Genomic DNA, 10,000 nt, shown 5'->3' with positions numbered 1-10,000 from the left:
GTCATAGGTGTGGGGTATTCATTCAATGAGGAAGACAGAAGATCAGTAGAGGAACACCTGGAGCTTCTCAGTGAGAGAGTCTGGAGTCACACTATAGTGCTGTTCACTTATGGGGACTGTCTGGAAGGCACAACCATTGAGCAGCACATTGAGAGTGAAGGGAAGGCCCTCCAGTGGCTTGTTGACAAATGTGGGAACAGGTATCATGTCTTCAACAATAAGAAATGGGGTAATAACACTCAGGTCACAGAGCTGCTGGAGAAGATAGAGGAGATGGTGGCAGGAAACAGAGGAGGCCATTATGAGATAGAGAGAAAGAGAATAGAGATGATAGAAGAGAGAAGGAGGGCAGAGGAAGAGAGAGCAGCACAGAGACTGATGAAGGTGCAGAAACAGAGAGAGACCCTCAGATCACTAAAGGGTGAGTTTATTGATGAGTCATGATCCTGTTGTTTTTTTTTACTTCATGCTAATTATGCTATTGTGTTCATGACACGGATAGAAACATTGAAAAAATATGTTTTGTGTGAAATGAAAATCGGCATGTTATTTTAAGACAATTAACCATTAATATGAGTGTTCTGTCACATAATTTTGAATAGGAACACACACACACACACACACACACACACACACACACACTTTTGTTGTGAGCTAGGAAGAATACAATGATTTGTTCTCTCTCTCTCTGTCTACCAGGTGACTCCCACTCAGAGCTGAGGATTGTGCTGCTGGGGTACAGGTTTGCAAGGAAGTCTTCAGCAGGAAACACCATCCTGGGCAACAAGGAGTTTGACCAGGGGAAGATAACTACTCAGTGTGTGAAGAGACAGGGACAGGTAGCAGGGAGGCAGGTCACTGTGGTCGACACTCCAGGCTGGTGGGCGCGTTACCGTGTAGAGAAGACTCCTGAGCTGGTTAAACAGGAGATCGTACGCAGTGTGTCTCAGTGTCCCCCAGGACCTCACACTCTCCTCCTGGTCATAGATGTGGGGTATTCATTCACTGAGAAAGACAGAAGATCAGTAGAGGGACACCTGGAGCTTCTCAGGGAGAGAGTCTGGAGTCACACTATAGTGCTGTTCACCTGTGGGGACCGTCTGGGAGACACAACCATTGAGCAGTACATTGAGAGAGGGAAGGCCCTCCAGTGGCTTGTTGAGAAATGCGGGAACAGGTATCATGTCTTCGACAATAAGAACAGGGGTGATGTTACTCAGGTCACAGAGCTGCTGGAGAAGATAGAGGAGATGGTGGCAGGAAACAGAGGAGGCCATTATGAGATAGAGAGAAAGATAGTAAAGAATATAGAAATGTGGAGAAAACCAAAAGAAGAGAGAGCAAAACAGAGGCAGGTGAAGGTGATGAAACAGAGAGAGATCCACAAGACATTCGTCGGTGAGATCATTGTTACTCATGGTTAAAGTGTCAACTGTTATGGAGGAAAAGTTGATATCTGATCACTGTCATAGTCAGTGGCTGAGGGGTTGACATCTTTAAAACCACTTTTCAACACTACCGTTAGATGACATGATTTTCAACCCTCTAATGCATGTGAAATATATGTGCAGTCAAAATATCATTTATAATATCTTGTACAGCATGTAATCATATGCTCCAAATGACACAAGGGTATTCTAAAGAATGTTCAATGGGGAGATAATATGCTGTGTGTGTGTGTGTGTGTGTGTGTGTGTGTGTGTGTGTGTGTGTGTGTGTGTGTGTGTGTGTGTGTTTGTGTGTGTGTGTGTGTGTGTGTGTGTGTGTGTATTGTCTTCCTAACTTTCTCTCTCTCTGTCTGTCTCTCTCTCTCTCTCTCTCTATCAACCAGATGACTCCCCCCACCTCTCAGAGCTAAGAATTGTGATGCTGGGGTGGAGAGGAGCAGGGAAGAGGTCAGCAGGAAACACCATCCTGGGTGAAGAGAAGTTTGACCTGAGGAAAGCTGCTCCTCAGTGTATGAAGAGACAGGGACAGGTAGCAGGAAGACAGGTCACTGTGGTCAACACTCCAGGCTGGTGGGCGCGTTACCCTGTAGAGAAGACTCCTGAGCTGGTTAAACAGGAGATCGTACGCAGTGTGTCTGAGTGTCCCCCAGGACCTCACACTCTCCTCCTGGTCATACCAGTGGATGCTTCATTCAAAGAGGATGAGGCCAATGCTGCAGAGGCACACATGGAGCTTCTCAGTGAGGGAGTCTGGAGTCACACTATAGTGCTGTTCACCTGTGGGGACTGTCTGGGAGGCAAGACCATTGAGCAGCACATTGAGAGTGAAGGGAAGGCCCTCCAGTGGCTGATTATGAAATGTGAGAACAGGTATCATGTCCTCGACAATAAGAACAGGGGCAATGGCTCTCAGATCACAGAGCTGCTGGAGAAGATAGAAGAGATGGTGGCAGTAAACAGTGGAGATGTGTTTTATCCTGTGAGAGAACTAGAGGCGGGATTGAAGAATCTTTCACTGGCACCTAGAGGAGCCAGGAGCATAGAGTTTAATCCTCCGACCAGTGAGTATGGTTCTACTTAAAATATCATTACGTCGTCATTAAAATATTTAGTCTAAATTGTTTCAGTTGGCTTCTCCCTTTCATTCAGACATATTAATGACATGGTATAATGACCACAAACAGTCGCAGACTATTGCAGATATCAGGAAGACCACGCTTTCTGACATCATGCTAGCTTCCCCACAATCTGTTGTTGTTGTTGTTGTTGTTGTTGTTGTTGTTGTTGTTGTTGTTGTTGATGTTGATCTTGTTGTTGTTCAGTGAGTGGAGGCAGCAGAATTGGATCAGTGACACCTAAAGCAGCTGGGAGCATGGACTTTATTCCTCCAAACAGTGAGTATGGAAGAATAATGTTATCAATAGCAAGGAAAATAGCAATAATAATAATATCAATTATAATTAAGTCTCAGTTAACATCTCCCTTCCATCACATACATGCATACGTATATACCTGATATACTGTAGTGCTTCCAATGAGCCAGCAAAGCTTCCCCAGAGTCTGATCTGCTGTTGTTGTGTTGTTGTTGTTGTGTTGTTGTTGTTGTGTTGTTGTGTTGTTGTTGTTGTTGTTGTTGTTGTTGTGTTGTTGTTGTTGTTGTTGTGTTGTTGTTGTTGTTGTTGTGTTGTTGTTGTGTTGTTGTTGTTGTGTTGTTGTGTTGTTGTTGTTGTGTTGTTGTTGTTGTGTTGTTGTTGTTGTTGTGTTGTTGTTGTGTTGTTGTTGTTGTTGTGTTGTTGTTGTTGTGTTGTTGTTGTTGTGTTGCTGTTGTTGTTGTTGTTGTGTTGTTGTTGTTGTTGTTGTTGTACAGTGAGTGGGAGCAGCAGACCAGACACTGGGTATGATTCTGAGCTGGTATCTGAGGTTGCATCAGTGGATGAGTCACCGGCCAAGAAAAAGAAGATCTCCAGCAGCTGCATCACTCAGTAATGGCTTTTCACTGTCCTGGCACCCCACTGGTGGAACGAGCTTCCCACTGATGTCAGGACTGCAGAGTCACTACCGATCTTCCACCGTAGATTGAAGACCCATCTCTCCAGGCTACATCTTAACAGTCCCTTCTGAGACCTCTTCACCCCCACTACCCCCCCTGTACTAACCCTAACCCCAACCCTAGATACCTCTTCACCCCCACTACCCCCCTGTACTAACCCTAACCCCAACCCTAGAAACCTATATACCCCCATTACCCCCCTGTACTAACCCTAACCCCAACCCTTGAGACCTATTCACCCCCACTACCCCCCTGTACTAACCCTAACCCCAACCCTAGAGGCCTATTCACCCTCACTACCCCCCTGTACTAACCCTAACCCTAGAGACCTCTCCACCCCCACTAACCCCCTGTACTAACCCTAACCCCAACCCTAGAGACCTCTCCACCCCCACTACCCCCCAGTACAAGTTTTTCTCCTGTCAAAAAAATAAATAATAATAATGTTCTTCTAGCATTGTGACTGCCTATGGCCTATCTTGTGATTGATGGATAGATGATTCACTTACTTAAACAAATGTATTTGTTGTAAGTCGCTTTGGATAAAGGCGTCTGCTAAATGCCATAAATGTAAAAGTAAATGTAAAGAAGTCTAACCCTAAGACCACTGCTAAGAGTTGTGGATGGGGCTGACTCCCGGTCCTGGGTCCTAACCCTAATCCCAACCCTAGAGACCTCTTCACCCCCACTACCCCCCTGTACTAACCCTAACCCCAACCCTAGAGACCTCTTCACCCCCACTACCCCCCTGTACTAACCCTAACCCCAACCCTAGAGACCTCTTCACCCCCACTACCCCCCTGTACTAACCCTAACCCCAACCCTAGAGACCTCTTCACTCCCACTACCCCCCTGTACTAACCCTAACCCTAAGACCACTGCTGAGAGTTGTGGATGGGGCTGACTCCCGGTCCTGGGTCCTCCTCCCGCCCCGGGTTCCACTCAGGATCCTGCCCTAAACAGCTCTTCTCCATGAACTTCTACACCGACATGAAGTCTTGCACCACACCACATACCCAATTTGTCTCAGTTTATTGTGTAAATGCTGTTCTCACCTGACCAGCCAGAAGGGGATGGGTCCGCCTCTGAGCCTGGTTCCTCCCAAGGTTTCTTCCCACCAGGGAGTTTTTCCCTTTAAGGGTTTTTTTAGATCTACAGTCTCAAGGTTGTTCTATTGTTCATGCTGTTAAACACTTTGTACAAAACTGTATATACTTTTTTGTAGCCACTTTTTTATAAACAAGTCTTGGAACTGAATACATTCCAATTCATTATTCCAGAGTTTCTATTTCCATATGTACCAATCAAAATGTTCTTCATTAAAATATGCTTTTTGAAAATATGTTCATGACTGTTTGCTTTATTCATTTAGATGTTTTTTTCCAAACTGAAATGAAAAGTTTATTAATTGAAATGATCTTTGCAGTGACACACCTTCATTTCTGGGAGTCTTATAGTCTGAGGAGTTAGAAAGGCTTTTCCCATTTTTTATTTGGGAAAATCAAATGAACGGATGACCCACACACCTACACGGACCCAGTTAGGACCCAGTTAGGACCCAGTTAGGAGTTAGGACCCAGTTAGGACCCAGTTAGGACTCATTTTAGATGTTTTTCCTGCTAAACGCCGGTAGTTGGTAATGAGGTGAGGTCTAAGTGGGCTTTGGTGGATTGGAATGAATTAATTCATTAATTTTATAGCCTGATGTTTGACCAGTGAAACCACACAGTACAGTTTTATAGGTGAAATAATAATAATAATAACATCATATCTGTAGCCTAGCAACTGTATTCTCTCGTCATCTCAAAAACAGGTTGGTATTCAGTCATTCACAGTTTAATACTGTATGTATTTAAAAACAAGTATAAAATACATTTAACAAAGCATTTTTACATGAAAAATAAAGGAAATAACACTTGTTCCATCAAAATAAGCGTGCAATACAAAATCAACATTTAAACGTTTTTGTGAGTTTTTTTTTAGAGTCACGTGGTCAGAGGGGGGCGTGTCTGTGTAGAGCCAGGTGGTCAGAGGGGGCGTGTCTGTGTAGAGCCAGGTGGTCAGAGGGGGCGTGTCTGTGTAGAGCCAGGTGGTCAGAGGGGGCGTGTCTATGTAGAGCCAGGTGGTCAGAGGGGGCGTGTCTATGTAGAGCCAGGTGGTCAGAGGGGGGCGTGTCTGCATCTGTGTAGAGCCAGGTGGTCAGAGGGGGGCGTGTCTGCGTCTGTGTAGAGCCAGGTGGTCAGAGGGGGGCGTGTCTGCGTCTGTGTAGAGCCAGGTGGTCAGAGGGGGGCGTGTCTGCGTCTGTGTAGAGCCAGGTGGTCAGAGGGGGGCGTGTCTGCGTAGAGCCAGGTGGTCAGAGGGGGGCGTGTCTGCGTCTGTGTAGAGCCAGGTGGTCAGAGGGGGCCTGTCTGCGTCTGTGTAGAGCCAGGTGGTCAGAGGGGGGCGTGTCTGCGTCTGTGTAGAGCCAGGTGGTCAGAGGGGGGCGTGTCTGCGTCTGTGTAGAGCCAGGTGGTCAGAGGGGGGCGTGTCTGCGTCTGTGTAGAGCCAGGTGGTCAGAGGGGGGCGTGTCTGCGTCTGTGTAGAGCCAGGTGGTCAGAGGGGGGCGTGTCTGCGTCTGTGTAGAGCCAGGTGGTCAGAGGGGGGCGTGTCTGCGTCTGTGTAGAGCCAGGTGGTCAGAGGGGGGCGTGTCTGCGTCTGTGTAGAGCCAGGTGGTCAGAGGGGGGCGTGTCTGCGTCTGTGTAGAGCCAGGTGGTCAGAGGGGGGCGTGTCTGCATCTGTGTAGAGCCAGGTGGTCAGAGGGGGGCGTGTCTGCGTCTGTGTAGAGCCAGGTGGTCAGAGGGGGGCGTGTCTGCGTCTGTGTAGAGCCAGGTGGTCAGAGGGGGGCGTGTCTGCGTCTGTGTAGAGCCAGGTGGTCAGAGGGGGGCGTGTCTGCGTCTGTGTAGAGCCAGGTGGTCAGAGGGGGGCGTGTCTGCATCTGTGTAGAGCCAGGTGGTCAGAGGGGGGCGTGTCTGCGTCTGTGTAGAGCCAGGTGGTCAGAGGGGGGCGTGTCTGCGTCTGTGTAGAGCCAGGTGGTCAGAGGGGGGCGTGTCTGCGTCTGTGTAGAGCCAGGTGGTCGGAGCGGGAGAAGCTGCGTTCACAGTCCACACACTGGAACGGTTTCACACCCGTGTGCTTCCTGAAGTGGCGGGTCAGCTCATCTGAACGGGCGAAGCGCCAATCACACCCGTCCCACGAACACCTGTACGGCTTCTCACCTGGAGGGGAGGGGGGAGGGAGGGGGGGGGGACATAAAGAGAGGGATGGAATGAGAGAGGGAAGAGAGAGGATGAACGTAGAAAGATGCTTGATGTTATCATCATTGTTCCATAACTGGATCGATTTCTGAAGAGTTATACAAAGATTATTTCACCTTGAGTGTGTGTGTGTGTGTGTGTGTGTGTGTGTGTGTGTGTGTGTGTGTGTGTGTGTGTATGTGTGTGTGTGTGTATGTGTGCCTGTGTGTCTGGTCTCTTACCTGTGTGTGTGTGTGTGTGTGTGTGTGTGTGTGTGTGTGTGTGTGTGTGTGTGTGTGTGTGTGTGTGTGTGTGTGTGTGTGTGTGTGTGTGTGTGCATGTGTGTGTCTGGTCTCTTACCTGTGTGTGTGCGTCTGTGGGCCTTCAGGTGTGAACTCTTGGTGTATTCCTTGTGACAGCCGTCAAACTCACACCTGTGGACGTGTCTCAGTCTCCGCCCACCACCAGGTGACCCCGCCCCCGTGACCAGACGAAGACTCTGGAGGTGACGGGGGTACATGGAGCTGGGACACCACAACAACGACAACAACGACAACAACAACAACATGTTTACCACAACAACAGTGATAGGAGTTGGCTAATAGCACAAACAGATCTGGGGGCGACAACCAGGACAGAAATATTACACTTTTCACCTTAGCCACTAGAGGGAGCTGTCCACTCACACATTTTACCTTTACATTTCAGTAGTTTAACAGTAGTTTTTTCCAAAGCGACTTACAATAAGTACATTTGTCTAAGTAAGTGAATCAACTACACATCAGTCATCATAAGTAGGCAGGACGGGACAGATCAGACAGGACGGACAGATCAGATCAGGCAGGACGGGACAGATCAGATCAGGCAGGGCAGGACAGACCAGACAGGACAGGACGGGACAGATCAGACAGGACGGGACAGATCAGATCAGATCAGATCAGGCAGGACGGGACAGATCAGACAGGACAGGACAGATCAGATCAGGCAGGACAGGACAGATCAGACAGGATGGGACAGATCAGACAGGACAGGACAGATCAGATCAGGCAGGACGGGACAGATCAGACAGGACGGGACAGATCAGATCAGGCAGGACGGGACAGATCAGATCAGGCAGGACGGGACAGATCAGACAGGACGGGACAGATCAGGCAGGACGGGACAGATCAGATCAGACAGGACGGGACAGATCAGATCAGGCAGGACGGGACAGATCAGGCAGGACAGGACAGATCAGATCAGGCAGGACGGGACAGATCAGACAGGACGGGACAGATCAGATCAGATCAGACAGGACAGGACAGATCAGATCAGGCAGGACAGGACAGATCAGATCAGACAGGACGGGACAGATCAGGCAGGACAGGACAGATCAGATCAGGCAGGACGGGACAGATCAGACAGGATGGGACAGATCAGATCAGACAGGACGGGACAGATCAGATCAGGCAGGACGGGACAGATCAGGCAGGACGGGACAGATCAGATCAGGCAGGACGGGACAGATCAGATCAGACAGGACGGGACAGATCAGATCAGGCAGGACGGGACAGGACAGATCAGGCAGGACAGGATGGTGACGTGTGGGACTCACTCTGGCACTGCTCCACCCGTGCAGCGCTGACCCGTTGCCATGGCGTCGTCCGACATCACGCCCGCCGGGTCTTCATCCTCGCTGTCACCATGGTGATGCTGTTGTCTCCGTGGTGACTGTACACCCAGGTGTTTGTATGCTACAGACAGAGAAGACTGGTCAAGAGTGTATGTGTGTGTGTATGTACAGTCATGAGAAAAAGTTAGGACACCCCCCAAAATATTAAGTTATTCTCTTAAAAATATGGACATATCAATATGTTATCTTCTTTCTAACAATGTCTATAGATAAAGGGGATGTAATTGAACAAAAAACTATGAAAATGTAACTTTGTAATCATTTATTTAACGAAAAATTAACAATAATGCCAATTCCTACTGAGGAAAAAGTTAGGACACCCTATGCCCTAATAGCTAGTATTGCCCCCCTTGGCTGAAATAACCTCAATTAGACGTTTCTTATAACTGTCTACAGGTCTCTGACATCAATTGGGAGAAAGTTTTTCCCACTCCTCCTTGCAGAATTCTTTCAGCTGTGTGATGTTCGAGGGGTGTCTTGCATGCACAGCCAGTTTCAAATCAATCCACAGCATCTCAATAAGATTAAGATCCGGGCTTTGACTTGACCATTCCAGAACTCTCAATTTATTTTTCTTGAGCCATTCCTTGGTAGATTTACTGGAATGTTTTGGGTCATTGTCATGTTGCATGGTCCACATCTGCTTCAGCTTCAACTTTCGAACAGATGGTCTCACATTTTCCTCAAGCACCCTCTGATACAATACAAAATTCATAGTGGATTCTATGATGGTGAGCTGACCAGGCCCTGCTGCAGAAAAGCAGCCCCAAACCATGACATTTCCACCCCCATGCTTCACAGTTGGTATGAGGTTCTTGTTCTCAAATGCTGTCTTGGTTTTGTGCCAAACATGTCTACTCTTACTGTGCCCAAATAGTTCAACTTTGGATTCATCTGTCCAAAGCACATTGTTCCAGAAGTTCTGGTCTTTCTCTAGGTGTTCTCTGGCAAACTTTAGTCTTGCCCTGATGTTTTTTTTTGACAGCAGGGGTTTCCTCCTTGCACACCTCCCATGTAATGCAAACTTGTTCAGTCTCTTTCTTATGGTGGATGCATGTACTTTGACATCAATTGTGGCAAGAGATACCTGTAGGTCTCGTGATGACATTCTGGGATTGTTGGAGACTTCTTTAAGCATCTTTCGGTCAGCTCTTAGGCTGAACTTGCTTGGGCGGCCTGACCTGGCCATGTTGGTGGTGGTTTTAAATGTTCTCCACTTGTAAATTATTTTCCGGACAGTGGAATGGCCAATTTCGAATAGTTTGGAGATCTTTTTATATCCCTTCCCAGACTCATATGCATCTACAATTTTTCTTCTGAAGGCCTCAGAGAGCTCTTTTGATCTCGCCATGGTGATGCAACTCACTTCAACAATCAAGAGCAAACCAAACTAAATATCTGAGGCTTAAATAGGACAGGCTCCTCCAAAATCCTCTGTAACGATGTTCTAATCATTTGCACCTGATGTGGTGCTCTTTATTATAATTTTAGGCATTTTAAGTGGAACTAAATGTGGGGGTGTCCTAACTTTTTCCTCACAAGAAGATTGCATTTCTAT

At 47.7% G+C, this 10,000-nt stretch overlaps 4 protein-coding genes across 6 annotated transcripts in view; 3 read left to right on the top strand and 1 right to left on the bottom strand.

Annotated features, from left to right (window-relative positions):
* Positions 1–1,897, top strand: part of LOC310819935 (GTPase IMAP family member 8-like) — a 3,588-nt gene extending 1,691 nt beyond the window's left edge. Inside the window, exons 3-4 of the mRNA XM_083691362.1 lie at positions 1–421; positions 700–1,897. The exon at positions 1–421 is cut by the window's left edge and continues 281 nt beyond it. Of these exons, the coding sequence (XP_083547488.1) occupies positions 1–421; positions 700–1,424 (1,146 nt within the window). The 3' untranslated portion in view covers positions 1,425–1,897. The remainder of the gene's footprint in view (positions 422–699) is intronic.
* LOC310819510 (GTPase IMAP family member 8-like) overlaps positions 1–3,667 on the top strand; it is a 30,205-nt gene extending 26,538 nt beyond the window's left edge. The window contains exon 9 of the mRNA XM_083690812.1: positions 3,316–3,667. Within this exon, the coding sequence (XP_083546938.1) occupies positions 3,316–3,434 (119 nt within the window). The 3' untranslated portion in view covers positions 3,435–3,667. The remainder of the gene's footprint in view (positions 1–3,315) is intronic.
* Positions 1–10,000, top strand: part of LOC310820000 (gamma-glutamylaminecyclotransferase C-like) — a 268,729-nt gene that overhangs the window by 176,196 nt on the left and 82,533 nt on the right. The window lies entirely within an intron of this gene.
* LOC310819992 (Krueppel-like factor 12) overlaps positions 6,464–10,000 on the bottom strand; it is a 15,287-nt gene continuing 11,750 nt past the window's right edge. For all 3 annotated transcript variants that reach the window (XM_083691448.1, XM_083691449.1, XM_083691447.1), the window contains 3 exons: positions 8,365–8,503; positions 7,131–7,294; positions 6,464–6,752 (listed from right to left, as the gene is read on the bottom strand). In XM_083691448.1, the coding sequence (XP_083547574.1) occupies positions 6,571–6,752; positions 7,131–7,294; positions 8,365–8,503 (485 nt within the window). In that variant the 3' untranslated portion in view covers positions 6,464–6,570. The remainder of the gene's footprint in view (positions 6,753–7,130; positions 7,295–8,364; positions 8,504–10,000) is intronic.

Source organism: Argentina silus (assembly GCF_951799395.1).
Source record: "Argentina silus genome assembly, chromosome: 19".
NCBI lineage: Eukaryota > Metazoa > Chordata > Actinopteri > Argentiniformes > Argentinidae > Argentina > Argentina silus.
Note: the sequence above shows the minus strand (reverse complement) of the source record. Positions and strands in the feature narration are given on the sequence as shown.